This window comes from Haplochromis burtoni, unplaced genomic scaffold (assembly GCF_018398535.1).
Source record: "Haplochromis burtoni strain Fernald_Lab_line unplaced genomic scaffold, NCSU_Asbu1 Contig_36, whole genome shotgun sequence".
NCBI lineage: Eukaryota > Metazoa > Chordata > Actinopteri > Cichliformes > Cichlidae > Haplochromis > Haplochromis burtoni.
Genome location: NW_024582397.1, coordinates 896,242 through 913,775, shown reverse-complemented (window position 1 = coordinate 913,775; position 17,534 = coordinate 896,242). Strand labels below are relative to the sequence as shown.

Here is a 17,534-nt window from a genome sequence, read left to right as displayed (position 1 = left end):
ATGGAAGGAGGCCATTAATTTTCTGTACTTTCAGACAAAGCAGCTCTAGCAGCTCTTTATAGAGGAGTTTCTTTGCTATGTCATGATTACATGATTTAATTACAAAAGAGGTTACAGATATTGTTTATAAAGCTTCTCCATGATTATTTTTGGTGCATGGATCTCCCAGGCACATAGTTTTATTTATTATAAACCTTGTTGCTGTAGTATTTTTTTTCCTATTGTGATTCCTAATACATTGTAAATCAACTCCTGACATTTTTTTTAAATACATTTCTTGACCTTGACTCATTTTCAAAACAGCCTGTGAGGGGAGGAAAGATCATATTCAAGATATCAGTGACATACCAAGTCACATATATCCTCCTCTGGTTTGGGAATGTAGAATTGCACTTGATTTTCTATAAGGAATTTGAGTCGTAAGTAGTGTTTAGTGGGATCGAGCTGATGAGCCTGTGGGATGAGCACAAAAAGACAGAAATTTATCCAGAATCGCAGCAGTGAGATATCTTTCATGTTTTCCTAACAGCTGGTATTTCTCTGGCTCAGTGTGGCTTTCAGTTTAAGCGTCTTATGAATATCGCTTTAAACCGTAGCTCATTCGAGGCTCTGTGTTTTTTTACCTTGCAGATGGACTCGAGAACACACAGTGCAGACTCTCCTGGCTGGATGATTGTTAGCACGGGCTGGTCATTTGGGAGACATACCCAGGAGGGTGTAAGGTGGTCAGGAACCCAGATATCGCTCTCTGTGCTGGGTCGTGGAAGGCTTTTCACAGTTCCCTCCTCACTTTTCTTGAAATGGAGACATCCAAAGTAATTAAACACACTTTACTGCAAGGTCTGACTTCTTCAAATTAGATAATACTTCTAAAATAGTCTCCAAAATAATCCATCTTCACCAATACTTTGCATCTTCCTTCTAAATCACAGAGTAGTCGGAATACACTTTCCAAGCCATATAGTGCATTTGCTTAAATGGGGAATGAAAGAAAAATTAAAAGCTCTAATTTTTCTGAGTAGCTGTCACAGCTTGTAAACTCTTCACTTTGGCTCTGGCGCTTACTCAGAATACATTAAGGGGTAATATTTCACTGATGTCAATGTTGGCCACATATTTTGTTGAGGAAGTTCGCACTTCTGTTTGACCAACTGCTCACTGACAAATGAATGCAAACAGATAACTGAATTATTCATCCTTACTGTGTTTTCCTTAGCAGGATCAACATATATGCCATCTACTGGCTTTTTAATGGGCTCTTCACCATCAGCAAAAACCTGCAGGAGCAAACAACAAAATGGCAAGTTACCAGTCAGGTAGGATGGATGCTTGAGAAATGGGCAAAAGTAACTTGTCAGCTGTGATTAAGCGCGGAAATTTTGGAAGGAGGTGGAACACTTCACAGACCTGGCTGACCGTTGGGTGGGCTTTTGTCTTTTTCTTTGAGGTAGTGTCCAGACCCCAGAGGGAAGAGAACCTGCTCTTGCGCTTACTGCAGGAACGAGACATGGCCTGCGTTCGCCGCCTCACTCCGGTCTCTGTGCGGGCTGCCACCTGGAAAACGTAACACGGCGAAGTGGGGTCAAAAACGGATCAAATGAGATCGACAGCTATCTGTTTGACCTTGCGTCAAATCCCATTTTGCCAAAATGACTTTAGAAGTGCAGCATATCAGCATATTTTAGGGGGTTTTAAAATAAATAAAATCATAAATATTCAAGAGAGGAAAGCTACAGTTCTGACAAAAAGAGAAAGAAGAAATAAAACTGAGTATATAAAAAAAGTGATCAAGGAACATTTCACTGAGTGGTTTATGGAAATTACCTTGTCTTAAGTGACTGAATAAATGGTCGTGTTAATCATACAGATATAGAGTAGTCAAATATTATGCATGAAAACTAGACTTGGACATTTTTTTAGGCAGCTTAACTATTAAGAAATAAGTAAAAGGTTTGGGGTTTTTTTTTTTTTAAATAAAATACATATCAGCACTGTGCCTGCAGCAGGCTCTAAAACTAGCCTAGGCACTCATTCTGTCATTTGTTCTGTCAACACTTTGCAGGCCATTCTGGTGAGTGTACAGTGCTGATACAGAGTAAATTCAAGAGGAGTGAAAGCGTAGGAAAGCTCTTAGCAGTTGTCTTTTGTTAGACATCCTTAACTGCTATCTCCCAGCTCAAACACCCACCTGCTCTGTAGCACTGCGTTGGTGGTGGTGAGGGAAAAAGCACCTCAGTGATCTGCGAAACATCGCTAAAAAATCAGATGTTTTCTTTTACTACTAGTGCTTTTAGATGTGAAGTACATAACCTCTTTGCAGCAGCAGTGGGAGGCCAAAACTGAACTAAAACCCTCACAAACGGGTGACCTACGTGAGACCCGAGCTCATAAATAGCATAGTCGTTATTTTTAAAAAAGAAAAGCGTGGTTTGACACAATGCGTTGTAGTTTTTGGACTCGACTGTCCTGCCAAGAGCATCACTGGATGTGCTCAGTGATGCCAAAGTGTATTTTGAGTGAGATTTCACAGTCCTTTACTAACAATATGAGAACAGGTTTGAGCTCTGCAACAGCGACAGCTACTGTTACTTAAGTGCACTTTAGATAGATGTTTGTCCCCAATATAATAATCAATTCCAAGGTACATTTTTGAGGTCTCCAGGTCTCTTTTTCCACAAAAAAAAGAAATTGAAAAGGACACTAAAATATGCCATTGTGTTTGCTTCAGCAGCTAAAATAAAGAAGAGAATATTTACCAATGCATGGAAGGAAGAGACCGAGAATATACCCAGCCGGCCCATTGCCAGCTTGGTGGGGCGAGAGGCAAAAGCCAGAAGGCGTTTGGGGTTAGGCAGCTCTCCTCCTTGCAGACTGGCCAGGTAGCATCTAAAGCGAAATAAATCCATGTGAAACTGCTCCAGGTTCTGCTCCCACAAGAATATCTGCAGGTTGAGAGGGACACAACAGTACATCCAGTTAATAGTTCATTAATGCCCTTGTCTGTCAACTTCAGACTACGATGGAGCATCTCCTCACTTCCATAGAAGCTCTGTTACCACTTTTCTCAAAGTGTTGCCAACCTGCACTCTCTCTGTGCCTAATGGTTTGATGTTTATTGGGGCAGCAGAGCAGGACATTGTGATTATTCACTGGGCTGTCCCCTCCCTGTCATGGTCCTGCACTGGTGTTTGGAATAGGCGGCCAGCTCCATGGCAGAGTGCTCTGTATTACTGCCAAGTAGCCCAGAGACGAGAAAGAAACAATACTGCGCATTCCACTGGCAGATAGAGGCTGGGAGCGTTTCAGCTTTCTAAGGAGCAGTCCTACATCCATTCAGTTCTCACAATTTGAAACCTGACACTGCCAAACAGAACAGCTCCAACCAGCCACTACCAAACGGACCAAACAACAGCGATCTCTCCCCTTTCTGTAAACAGACCCATTAAAGACAATATGAACTTTGCAATTAATTGAGAATGTCAGGCTGACCAGAGCAAAGTGCATATTACAATAAGAAAAATAAAAAGCAATCTGGGGGCTGTTACATTTGTAGCATTAGCAGCCTCTAGCGGATGATTCCTCTAAATCTGCAACTTAATCCTCTCTCATTGCTCCCTGCTTCTCTCTTTTCCTCATATTCCATGTATTAAAAACCTGAGGATACAAGACTGAAATACATACTTACATTTGATATCTGTAAGTATTGTAGCAATAGCTAAAATATCACTAAAAATGATCTTGAGCATTTTTTAATTAAGCTAAAGATTCCTCAGGATTAGTTCTCATTGAGGTTTAACAGATGTCTTAAGAGCTCTTAAATAGATATAATGCTTTTTTAATACGTCTTCCTGACATGCTTGTGAATCCAGACAAAACTCAACTTTTATGGGCTGATTACTAGGAGGGATGGGCAAAAGCTTAAAATTGAAAAACAAGTATGTCACAACTAAAACTGACTGATGGGGCACAGTTATATTTGGCATTTTTCATACTTCCATCCTTATTTGATAAATATTCAGCCAAGATAGGGGCCACTATGTTGCATTCCAGGTGTTTTTTGAAGCTACTCAACCCATTTTTTTCATATATACTTTCTATCAGTATTGAAGTTATAGAGACGCATTAAGAAATCAAACTGGTAAAACTTTGTTTAACTTCACTGTTTTCTTTTGAAATAATCTATTTTTATAGAAAGGTGATTTGTAATCAGAAATAATATAGCAGTAAGTCGTCTTTCCATGCCTTGTTCAGAAATGTTTTCCCCCTTCACACCTGCCTGACATGAGCTCAAGGAAGAAAGTAGCATGACACCTACTTGATCCAGGATCGTCTTCCTCTTCTTGGTGTCAGTGACAGCAGACAGCTGCATGTCTCCCATCTTCTTCATCTTCTCGTCCATGTCGATCTTCTGCTCGAGCTTCTTGATCTCGGCGCGAAGTAGCCGAACAGTGTCCTCTCTGTGATGCTGGCGGGCGACAGTAGTGGCACATGCTGAGTGGATGGCTGTGATCCAGTTTTCCAGCTCTGTCTGGCTGCAGGTCTACAGGGGGAGGGACCATGAAAGGTCAAAGGTCACACAGCACACAAACTCCTTTTTTGTTTTTGTTTTGTTTTGCTCCTGATGTATTAAAAGGCCAGAATTTTAAAGATCATAAAAAGAAAATACAGTCAATACAGGGCAATGTATGCAAATTAAATTTGTATTTATTCACAGAACAGTTGACATACATGAATTTTCTTACCTGGAACAGAAAGGCATCTCCCAGGGAATTGCTGAGGCAGAACACAAAGTCCTTTTTGGGATGTTCTGGTACAGCCTGGACAATACTGTTCTCCACCCAGATGGCATGTTTGGGATTGCTGTTGTTGTCAATTCCTGAACGTCCATCAGTCTCATAGAAGAAGAGCGTGCAACCTGGTAAACCAACACAATGGAACTGTTGATTTAATTATTTATTTTTACAAGAAAGTCAGATTTCCTCAAGCAATTTAATTCTGCTCTCCAGTGGCCAACATTAAGAAGTGCAGCATGGCAAGAGTCAGGGAGAAAGGCTTTATTAGACACAGGCTTCTAAATTGATTTCAAGTCCAGTCCAGTGACATAATGCCTTAAAGAAATCTTATTTGAAGTAAACCTTTGCTCTCCCTTTTGAATGTCAGCATGTACCTAAATAGCATCAAACATATTATCTTGCATGAGCAGGATGTCACAGGCTGACATTACAGGATTGCAGTGCAATAAAATGTAAATTTAATGATACCACTGAGGCCATGACACACCTTTGAGAGAAACCCAGTAACTCTTCCACTTGCGCCTTGTGGCTGACTCCACTTTCTTGTTTTTCTTATGCACAAGGAAGTTCTTAACAGCAAGTTTGCCAGCTTTGCGCACCATCCCTTGGACAACACTGAGTAAGAGGTCGGACTGGTAGGCGGAGCTCATAGTGCTCTGCTCATCACTTAGGGCAGACCCCGCCTCCTCCAAGCTCTCAGTCTGGCAGGAGCTCATCTGTAGTTCCTGACGGAAGTTTTCGTACACGCCCTGAACGCACTCGCTGGCCCCTCCGCCGCCACTGCTGCTCCCGCTGTCACTGCCAGTGAACATGTTCCTGCCATGCACTGAGAACACAGAGAAGGAGGCCGACATGGTCTTGTAGCGGCGAGACTGGTGCTCCGGCTCCACCGTCACCCCGTCGATGCCGCTGTCCTCATATTCGCTGCCCTCCCCGCCTGTGACATCCTGAGTTGTGGCAGAAGCACAAAACAGGTGAGATGGCATCACAGCTTCTTGTTCATCACTAAGAGGGCAGCTGGTCATTAACAACCGCTGCCCTCACCTGATCGTCTATCTCTAAATAAAGGATAGAAGCATTTTTGAAAAGCAAACATGTTGCAAAAAAACAAACAAAAAACAGATGCTTAATGAGAGCCCACAGGTTGCCTAACCCTGAGTTTCTGCTTAAAATTAATTGCCAACAGCAAAGCGTCTGCCGTTGTGTGAGCACAGCCTGCCCGGCCTGTGGCACCACAGGGTCTGCCCTCTCCTACCCACATGGTCAAAGGCTCCTGGGAGATGAAGGGGGTTACACTGAGCTTGGTATCTCCATCTGGTCACATGACCTAATCATGCGGTCCAGAGCTCCATTCACCAGAGTTGACGGTGCCCCGTAGAGACAGGGCCACCAATGCACGTTTTACTGTTACACTCTTCCACATGCCTCCCTTCATTATCATAACAAAGGCCGAGGTATTTCTAACAGAGAGTGACTTTAGGCTGTGCTCGCCCCCTCCCATCATCGCAATCTCCTCTCACAAGAAAAACAACAGTTTCTTCAGGAAACTACGACTCCCTCGTCCCACACAAGCTTTCTTTTTACACTCAGTTTGTTTTAACAGCTTATTGTGAGGTGACTGAAGCGGAACAAACTCACAGATTCATTGGGGAAGTGAATGAAGGGAGCTGTACTACTACTAGATCATTTCAGATTTAGCACAGCTTTTCATGCTCTGTCCAAAACAGAACAGAATATCCACGACGGCATTAAACAAAGGAAGGTCCTTGACATATATGTATCCAACAGGCTATCAAAAATTCATCAGCACTCGAGATTAATTTTTACTGTTTTCTAATAACCACATTTTCAATTACTTTTTTAAAGCTAAATTTAATGTGCAAACAAGCAGTACATTATAAAATAGTTATAGATCTTACCTGTATAGTCTGCGCCCTCCTGCCCTGCATGCTGGCACACATTTCAACTTGGTGGCTGGTCAGGCCTTCAGACAAGCAGTGTGAACGTCGTCAGGGAAGGGTGTATGCACCGTAGGTGTTTCCATCCTCGTCTGATGGAGATAGCATTTTATCGTCCTCACCCTCCCTGATAGCCCTGTTGGTGTTGTGCCACTTTGCATAGCGGCCATGGAGTTGCCTGGAGGCAGGACTCATCTGGCTATACAGCTCATCCAGTGAGTTTGCCCTGTCAGTGGAGTCTGTTGGGCTGGACTGCAGGTGGCCTTCGCAGCCAGTGAAGTCCCTCTCGTTAGTCAAGTCTATAATCTCCTCTGTGCTGGTCAAGTGATCTTGACTGACATCAGACAGGGAGAACTCCAGGCTGTCATCTCGCCACATGTCTGCAGATTTAGACCTCTTCTTGAAGCCAACAGTCTCCTTGGAGCAGTCTGGGGTTTTCTGGAGGTATTTCACTTCACCTGCGTACATATCTTCATCCTGCACCTCCTCTGCCATGGGACCAGGTAGGGTTATGTGCATTGAGGGATTGGCCAGGTCATTGTAAAAGGATACTGGACGCAGATTCATGGCCACCCGGTCCACCCAAATGGGGCTTCCAAAGTCTGGGAGGATATTTGTCTCATTGAAGGGTTCCAGGCCATTGTCAGCCAGGGACTGTGGGATGCTGGGTGTGCTACTTGAGCGCGTGCTTGTCTCAGAGTTCCTGTGCTCTATTTTTCCTGATGAAGCATGGCGAGAGCGTCTGGACTGCTTGTTGGAGATGCGAAGAGACCGAGACATGTGCTTACGTGACAAATAGCCACGTCCATAGAGGGCATGGTCCCCATTCTGGCTCTCAGCATTTCCCATGATTCAAAGGCTAAACGGACAGGGGGAAACAGATTAAATAAACCTAGGGGGACATGAAGGAGAGACATACAGAAGAAAAGAACTGTATCTGAATGGTGTTTTACCTGCAGGGCCGTAATGATTTTTCTGGCATTTTGTCACTAGATCTTAAGACAGTTTGTTCCTTTGGCTGGTATAATCCACAAACCTCTGAAAAACAGATGATATCTAGATGAAAAATCAGTGCAAAACCTGTGTGCTCTTAATTATGTGTGGCTTAGCTAAATATTTGTACTCTTTCAACAAATCTGTCTACAGATATGGACACGTAAAGACGGAACATGACATGTTGTTTCCATCCTAGGCTTTCCCCTAAAACATAGGACACTGTTCACATAAAAAGAATTGATAATGGTAGATGTTATAAACGCAGAGCTGTAACTTGTCTTGCTTTGCAGTTATTTCTTTAGTAATTATCTGTAAAGTCAGCTAAATAAACACTGTGCTTAGACTGGTAGAGGATGTGAGCCACTCAAGCCCCCTTCAATATGTACAGGGATTTTGTGAAGTGGAGGGTACCTAATGACAGTGTGAGCGAACATGAGTTATTCAGAACTGGAATGAACCATCCATGCAGAGATATAGTTGTTTGCTCTCAGGCACTGCTTCCTGCATTAACAAGGACTGGGAGCAGGAGGGTGCAGAAGCTTTGACTATAATGCACATTTGGACTCTATTTATCCGCCTTTAGGCCGGACAGTGTGATGTAAAAAGGAAAACAAAAGTCCTGTTCCACTTTGGGACCACCAACAGATGGGACAGAAGATTAGCTAACTCATTTGTGGCCGCTGCTTCTCACGATGTGTGCTTCTCCACTTTTTAGGATAGACCCTCGAGGGGGGTACTGTGTTTTTGCAAATAAGCAAACAAGCCCAACCCTCTGGTGTTGCCCTCAGGCTTACTGTGAGGAGGGGCTTTACGTAAATGGAAGTTGACCCCATTTTTATACATTGTGATCCTTATCCTCCCTCCTTATTCTGTCCACTCATCAACCCTCACTGGTACTGCAGTGTACCATGTTTGAACTTTACACAACTACATTCATCTTTTATATAACTCTGCAGTGTGTTGGCTGTTTCATTTAATCCCATTTGGTACAAAATAGAACAGAGCGGAAACGCAGGAGGGAAAGAACTATGAAAAAAAACAAAACACCAAAGTTGTTACAGGAAATGATATTCACTGAGGCATACAAGCATTGCTCACAAAATGCAAGCACTGCAATATACTGTGGACCACTTCTGGAGTTTTTTCACTTAGCATTCCTACATAATAACCTTAATTTTTAAAAATGGAGAAGAGGAGAGAAAAATGTCCACCTTGTAATGGTTGCTCTTTATGATTGAAGTTTCTGCTATTTGTAGCACAAATGTGTTATTGTGTATGTAAAATGGCAAAATGACCAGAACTAAATTACAAGTGATGCAGATGGATCTCGCTGGAACCCAGGAATCTCATTTGTTAATCTCTGAAGTTCAGGAGCCAGGTGTTGGACCAAAAACTTTACTGATTAATTTGGACTACAATAGAATTGCAACAAAGTTATGCATTACTGTTATGCAACAGATTATCTTTACATATCTATATCTGTACGCTTAAACTTATGAGTGAAATTGGAAGTAAAATGTACAAAATGAATATTCAGCCAAATCCATGAGACCAAACCAAACCAAATGTTGCAATAAATGCAACTCATCTCCTAACAAATCAGCAGATTTAAAGAAAAAGATTCTCAGCAGAATACATGGCCACCAATCACTCTGCCACAAGACCATAAATAGGTTGAAAAGGGAACAGAACAGTCAGCAAGTTTCTATTGGCACTGTTTAAAAGACACAACACAGATTCCTACTGAACATGATTTACACTGAAGCTCCTGGTATAGCAAAACACATCATTTAAATGGCTGACCCAGAGAAATGTTATACTAAATTTTTAAGAATGCATTGTTCAAAAATGAAAACGCAGGATTATTAAATTTAATTGCACTGGAGCTACCAGAACATCTGAATACAACTTTTAAATGGCCTCAATTCCCCAACACAATGTTCTCTGAAGCTGCAATGCTGCTGCCGCACAGAAACCATCATCAGCTCTTTATTAATACATGAGCAAGAAATGCCACGGCTGGAAAAGATATTTTAGGGTGCTAAAATCCCATCGCATACACCCAGTGGATTCTTTTAGAAATACAGACTAACACACATCACAAGTTAATTCCACTGGATGATCATAATTTGGTGATCCCATGAAAGATCAACCAAATCTAAAGAGTTCCCACTGGAGACTTTCAAAAATTAAAGTGGTTCCAGGATTATTAAGGGGTGGGTAACTTTACTATAATGACATGCAAAAGCAAAACACAAGGTTTGAACTTTGTAGTGGGCAATCCACGTGAGAAAGTGATTTCCCATGCTGCCTGAACCACAGTTCAACCTGGTGACTTTTTTGGCTTATGTTTGGACAGTATGGTTAAGATTTCTCATCTTAAAACTGTAAAAAAGAAAAGAAAAAATGGGACATTTCATAATCTAGAGTACAAAATATCATTTAAGAAATAAAGAAACTTTATAAAGAAAATGCAGAAACACATCTGCCTTCTTCTTAAATGGTCCAGAGCTCAGTTAAGATGGGCTGTGGTGATCTTCTGGTTTTCAGTTCTTTTTTGGAAATGATATACAGGCATCCTGTATTCTATTTTTTATATTTTTTACACTACAAAAAAGTCAGAGAGAGTCATTAAGTGTACACTTTCAACTCGGTTGATAATGTCAGCACTTATGGTAATCTCAAATGTATCCCTCATAACCGCAGGACTGTACTGGAACATTAAAATCATGCAATGTGATTTATGCCAGAATCAACTCTTCTCGGAGCAGTGACTTGTTTTTACACTGAATGACCTGTTGTGTGGAATGCTGTCATCCCTAAAATATGTGACTGGTAGATTTAAGTTCCTTTTGTTATTAAAAGACCACTTTGAAGTCCTTCTTATACAAATTCTTGGGCCTGCTGGAACAGGTATGAGGGGAAATTGTCTCAACCCTCCACCCCCCTTTAGGTCCTCAAGGAATGAAATTCAAGCCGCTTGCATCATTTTCAGACATCATGCAAGTTGTTGCCCCATGGTCAAAATACAACTTAAGGTCTTTGAAAACAAGGTAAAGACCATGAAACACCTGGTCAGACTTTCCTGTATACATGGACAGAGCTGAACTTCATGCCAGGAGATTCAGGTTGAGTCATTTGTCTAAAGTCTTCTTTTCTCACATGTAGCACACAGTGAAAAATAATTCACACCAGCATCATTCTCTCTACTGGAAATATTTCATTTGGTTTTGCAGGAGCTGCCCAACAAGTGAGTGCTGGACGCCAGACACAGGACAGTCAGTGACTAACTGTGAACTCATCAGACTATCATCTGGACTATTCTTACATCAACACCGACTGTTTATTAGGAAGTCTGCAGTTCTGACGTACACCTCCATCAGGCTACATCTCAAAAAAAAAAAAAAATCAATGGCTACAGTGCATTTTTGAAAAAAGCAAGGCTTACGTAAAGACATATGACAAAATGTGATGATAAACATCTCTGTTAAAAAGCTGTTTGGAGTCCTGCAACACATTCCTGCCATTTGACCTAGGTACAACTGTGAAAGGAAAAACAAGCCAGGCCCAACCAGTAACAAGCTCCAACACAAAACCCTGTAATCTGAACACTCTGGTCTCCAGAGATAATAACACAGGTAGCTGTATGCAGCAAGAGGAGGGGGTTTAACCACTGAAAGACTGCACTTAAGACAGCTCACATTTCCCAACTGATATGGAGTCATATGTGTCTGTGAAAATGGAAGCACTAAACACAAACCCTTGTTCTCATGACTCATTTTCTGCTCTCGAGTGGGCTCAACTGTATTCAAGATTCTATTAGGCCAGAGGGAAATTTGGTATTACAAGAGCTTGCATCCATTTTCAAAAGGTTCCTGTGCCAGAAAAAAAAACCCCATCCATATTAAAAGTAATTTAACAGCTTAGATTAAAACAATATACTATGGTTATATATTCAAAGAGTAATTTCCAACTGTAATCTGTAACCCTGGAAACATTAAATAGCAAACAAACTGAAAAGAGGGGCTTTCAGTGATATGGAAAGCAGCTCAACTTTGTTTGCTAACACTGCTGAATGCATCATGAAAAAAAACAAATCAGGTTAGACAGGATCGGCCAAAACACTATTTATGCAGCTTTATTCAAAATTTACCTCTAAAATAACAAATAGAGCATGTATGGCTTTAACAGCCGCATTGACAAAGCAGCAGGTGAAGCAACATTTCAGCAAAAACAAATCACCAGCCAAGCCACGGAGTCATTTTCATTCGCTGCTGATCTGATTATGTGTTTCAGAGTACGGCGGGGCACGTGAGGCTGCTGTGTGTGACCTGTCTGACCCTGTCACAAGAGGCTCAGGTGGCTGGGTGTTATGGAGCATTTTTAATGTAGGAGAGCAACCCTTCCAAGGACGCCAGAACATACAAAGCCGAATTATGAACGCCAGCAGAGCTAGTTTGATGCAAGTGAGCTCCACTCAGTGGAAAGGATTTTGTCGATAAATCATTCTTGATTGCAAAATGTGGATACAGCAATGACCTGGAGCTGTGTCGTTTTAAAAGAAACGCTATGTTTTTGTGAGCCTGTTGCTGAGCAGCAGCTGGTATTGTTTAGCCTAGTGGCACCTTTGTCCCTCAATGCCATGTGCAGAGGTCAACTCTTCTGCTGATGTTTAAGCTGCATACAGCATAAACTGCAGGTTTTATTGGGTCAACATGTCTTTTGTCCACTCTGTAGACTTCTTTATATGGTTCTGTGGTCACAGATGAAAAACAAACTTATGAAAAATTAATGTCTCGTCTTTTTCCTCCACAGTATCTGTCAAAATGACGACCAGAGTTTGAGGTGTAATAAAACGCCCAGAGAATAGAAACTATCATCTATTATCCTACATTTGTCCAAATTCATTGTAGGTGCAAGATCTTGTGAGGTCATAATACTTTCACCTCCATTAATAGCAGCAATTTGCTTGTGTAGAGGTTCACAGCTAAGGTGCCATAAGATCACTTCCTGCTCATGGCTCTTTGCCTCCTCATTAACAACCTTTGAAGTTACTTTAACAGTACTTTAACAGCTGTTAGTGGAAGGCGTAACTAAGCTGTGGACAACTGTTATGACATGCGGGGTGGGGGACCGACGACACAGGTTTGTGGAAGTGATTGTTTTTGTTTCATATGAAGTGTTCTGTTAAAATCACTTTATATCCATTTGTTTTAACTAAATCAATATTTCCAAATGTTCCTCCTGCCTTCATCCCTTCATTTATTTTCACTTCTCTGAATCTCTAAAGCAACGCTAATTTCGTGTAGTAATCATTTAGGACTGTATCAGAGCATTTGAAAAAGCACGATACATTTCCGTTAATATCTGAAAGGATTTTTTCTAAAATCTATAATCTGCTGTTTGATATGTGAAAATTAAAAAAATGAAAGTGTTGTACCCAATCAAGAAAAAGCAAATCTTTTGAAGAGTAATTTAAACTTTAGTCTTGATAATGTGGAACTGGATCAGAAGCTGGGGAAACGTTAATGATAGGCAGATCAAACAAAAATCCAAGATCAAGACTCAACAGTTTGTGACACAAGTGTGAATCTGGGATGAAAACGGCAAATTCTTTTTTTATGAAAAAGGTTTGAGCCGCTGTTACAAAATATTTAAACCACAATCAGCACATACACGAGCTGACCTTCTCATATCCTGTAACCGTCACTGTCAGAGAAAAGGTCTCCCCCAAGTACATGGAGCATCAAAAGTACTCTGTCTTACATGCTTCACATTCCAGACTTCCAATGTCCTCCTCCACACTCCGACTCCAAACATACCCAGCCATTTCCCCTGGACACAAGAAACAAATGTTCTTGACAGTTTTACGATGATAGATTTGCGATCGACAGTATCAATGACGGGACTCAGTGGTTAGCAAAACATTATCTGGTGTGACAAATCTGTAAATGCACCAGGAGGTATTACCAACCGATGACTGGGACGGGTTGATGTATGAAAACATCTGGAAGATTACAAAAAAAAAAAAAACCTTTACTGATTATATGAAATTTTACACAACTTTTATAAAAGTAAACTATATGCACAAGAACGCTAAAAGTCTGCACAGAGATAATATGAAGTACAAAGATAGTACGAAGTGGGGAACCAAAACATGGGGACAATGTTTTGCACTCAGGCTCTCTCACTCACCCAATCCTTTGCTTCCAGGTCAGTGAGTGGGAATACTAAGCACGCTGCAGTATGGTGCGTTTCCTTTTATATTGCACCAGAAGTACAAACCCCACTCAATATCACATCTGGGTCAGAGTCAAGACCCATTTTCATCATTTTGATTTCAATATTAATGAGCAGGGAATGCACATTTCAGGTTGTGTTCCAAACAGATGGAATAGTGTGTCTAATACTGGTACACTAGGAAAAGGCGAGTTCATCTGAGCGAAGAAAAACTTTCCAAAATAACATTTGATGCATGTTCAATCATCCAGTTAAGGAAATCCCAAAAACTTTATTTTGTTTATGTGGACATAGCGTTTTCAGTGGAAACTGAAGAAGTCACTTGGATGAGTGACAAAACGTTTCTCCCACTGAAAACGCTGCATCCAGATGAACAGAATCAACTTTTTGGGATTTCCAAAATAACATTCTCAATATTATGCAAGTGCATGCGGCTCCTTGGGCTGCTGTGTTTCTTTAAGACTTTACTATACAATTTAAACACAATGAGGAGATTTGACACCAATGTATCTGTGAAAACAGCCCATGAAGTCATTCCCAAGCTCCACCTTCACCACAACACCCCTGAAGCTCCCGGGTCCCCACTGTGTTGCATTGTGCAGTGAGGCAGAACTGAGCACAGTCCTGACACACATGACTACACAAAGCTTGGTTGAAATCTGTCCACTTCCTCCAAACATCCCTGATTACAATTTCCAGCACAAGCCTCCTTTATCAGCCTGTGGCATGTCACTTAGAAAGTCAAATTTCAGGTAAAGTACAGCACCTCCACCCATTAGGTTTCATATATTAATGGATATTGAAGGATTTATTTTTTTTCTTGACTGCACCTTAGGTTACATTTACTGACAGCAGATACAATGTACTTTCACAAAGCTCAGTGGGATGTAAATGGTGTTTATTATGACAGCCCAGCAGTAATTCAATCTCATGGAGGCATCAAAGTATGCTTCTATTTTTAAAGACTGTGGGATGTCGCACAAATTCCACCGACGTTAGGTTAATTTTTATTTTTATACTTTTTATACAGTTGTATACTTGCTTTTCTAAATGCTATAGAAGAAAAAAGTGCATATGTATATATTATTCTTACCCTAGCTCAGGCTTATAAGTAAACTGAATAGCAAACCCAACATTCTGTGACTACCAGGAAAGAAAATACCTGCAATCGTAAGTACATGCTCTAGTCCCTTTGAAAGGTAACAAAGTTTTATGCACATAAAACTGCAAATAATTTGAGTTGTGGCAGAGCAAGTTCCAGCATGCTGAATTCTGCCTCAAATAGTTCAGTTGAAATCTTATGAGCTTAGTATCTGAAATACCACGTGATCTCAGATGAACTCTTAGCCTGTAAACCTACAATATAACCCTTGTTTCATGGCACACGGTAATAACTTTTAATTAAGTGAAGCTTATCGCATAAGATTGCGCAAACCAATCAGTGGTTATTTTCCTCTGCTGAGAATAATTTTGTTAAGACAAATTTAGACTGAGGACACTGCATGTGACTTTTGTGTCAAGCTTTTAACAGGAACTCAGAGTTTGTGTTTTTCGAAGCCTGCTTTCCTCCAATCACAACAGGAGCATCATCAAGATTTACAAGCCTGAAGGCCAGAATCTGACCCCCTGTCCTGCTAAGCCGTGAACAGTCAATACATTACCATAACTATAACACCAGATGACCATTTCTCGCCCTCTCCCCACTGCAGGAGTCACAACCAGCTTTCATGCACAAAGTTCGGGTTTTAAATGAACTCACAACGTAAAGCCCCCCCCAACCCCCCCACTCCCCCCGTGATGCGCTCTGGGAATTCTCCTTGGCTTTGGACATCTCTCACATTTGCAATTCATCATCTCCCTTTGTCAGCATCACAAACCTGCCACCACCACCACTGCTTTGTCATTACAATGACACAGACACAGGGTGCATTGTTTGCATCTAGGAGTGAAGTGGATAACACAATGCCTTATTGCCTAAAGTTTGCAATACACAGGATTACTACAGGTACATACACTGAGGAATCCCCCTTTTAAAAGGCTACGGGGCCTCAGGGTATGGTTACAACTTAATATAATATTAAATTGCTGGAAGAATGGGAATGCAAAAACGAGTGGACACTAATGAGAGTATTGCAGTCAAAGCTAATAAATCCTGAAATTACACATCTCAGGAGGGAACAATATGGTTCACGAGAGAGCTGGCTGCATCTGACCAATTTAACTACTGAAACCTACCAGAAAATGTGTGACATTTGAACTGCTGATATTTAGCAACACTTTTAGAAAGTAGGAAGCTTGAGGGTAAAGAGCCATTTGCCTTTTCTATCTCCTAACCAACTACCAAACACGCGGCATGGCACAGAAAATGCACAACTAGTGACTTACCTTAATGTTCTCATGGAAGTTATAATTCTACTCTTCCTCCAGTTAAATCTGATGCACCAATAAGAGGGATATTTCAAAATATAAATGAGGTGATGATTGGTATTCCTCCTGCAAGTCCACAGCAGACTGACTCCTGTATCCAAGGATGAGTTGAAGAACTGAGGGAGAGAGGGAGTGCCGTTTGTACCCCCTCCCCTTCTCCAGCTGACTCTTTCACACTCTTTACTCCCTCCCTTGTTGCTCCCTCTTCACTCTATAATTCCAACCCCCTAAACTACAAACAGGAATGCATGTTCCTCCCTCTCCTCCTCTATAATTGCCCCTCCACTCCCTTTAAGGAAGCATGATATTTACACTATATGCTGCAGAACGGTTTATTGGGAACAAACTAATGGGACAAAGAACAGTCAGATTCAGGCCTGTGTTGCTCATTTTTGATTTTGATCAGAAGCCTAAATGTAAATTTCACTTTCATTTTGCCAAAGATAAAGGGGTCTGAAGATTCGTTAAAACAAAATTCCGGAAAATGAAATTAATGTGTGCCTCTAAGCCAATGAAGGCTGAAAGGTCACAGTTATTCTGTTGCAGTTTGTAATTTGGTATATTCACTGACAGCCCACAATGCACTTGTGAATGTGAGAGAGGCAGGACTTGCTGTTGTCATAGCACCAGTGATGTCGTGTGGCTTTCACATCAGCAGTGACAGAGGTGTGGGATTCATTTTGAAATGACGGAACCGGCAGAGGACGCGGGGACAGAGAAAGGATAGGACAGGGAAGCGAGGGCAGAGCAGTGTCTGCTCAGCTGCAGCCTGCATCATGCGCCTCAGAAGCAGCTTTGCATGCACACTGAACTGAACTGAACTGAACACGCCCCAAGCTAGCTGAGAGCATAGACACCCTAACAGTCACAGAGAGAAGAGGCATAGAGTTCACAGAGCTTAGTGTGTCTAGAAAGAGTAAAAAATAAAAAATAAAAATATAAAAAAAAAAGGGGGGGGGGATGGCCCTACAGTGTTGTCATGCTGGCTTACTTTTACGTCATGGGTTTTAATTTAATTACTAACTAATAATAATGATAATAAACATAACCACCAAGTTTTAATCATAGAGAAAAATATCTCTAGCATGCAAAAGCATAACCCGTAATTTGTCAGCATTAG

At 41.3% G+C, this 17,534-nt stretch overlaps 1 protein-coding gene across 1 annotated transcript in view; it reads right to left on the bottom strand.

The window, feature by feature from the left end:
• Positions 1–17,534, bottom strand: part of LOC102305574 (rho guanine nucleotide exchange factor TIAM1-like) — a 39,644-nt gene that overhangs the window by 14,360 nt on the left and 7,750 nt on the right. The window contains exons 2-11 of the mRNA XM_014334915.2: positions 7,705–7,789; positions 6,713–7,610; positions 5,281–5,740; positions 4,743–4,915; positions 4,316–4,540; positions 2,757–2,942; positions 1,408–1,554; positions 1,203–1,277; positions 624–794; positions 349–453 (exon numbers count right to left, since the gene is read on the bottom strand). Coding sequence (XP_014190401.1) covers positions 349–453; positions 624–794; positions 1,203–1,277; positions 1,408–1,554; positions 2,757–2,942; positions 4,316–4,540; positions 4,743–4,915; positions 5,281–5,740; positions 6,713–6,754 — 1,584 coding nt within the window. The 5' untranslated portion in view covers positions 6,755–7,610; positions 7,705–7,789. The remainder of the gene's footprint in view (positions 1–348; positions 454–623; positions 795–1,202; positions 1,278–1,407; positions 1,555–2,756; positions 2,943–4,315; positions 4,541–4,742; positions 4,916–5,280; positions 5,741–6,712; positions 7,611–7,704; positions 7,790–17,534) is intronic.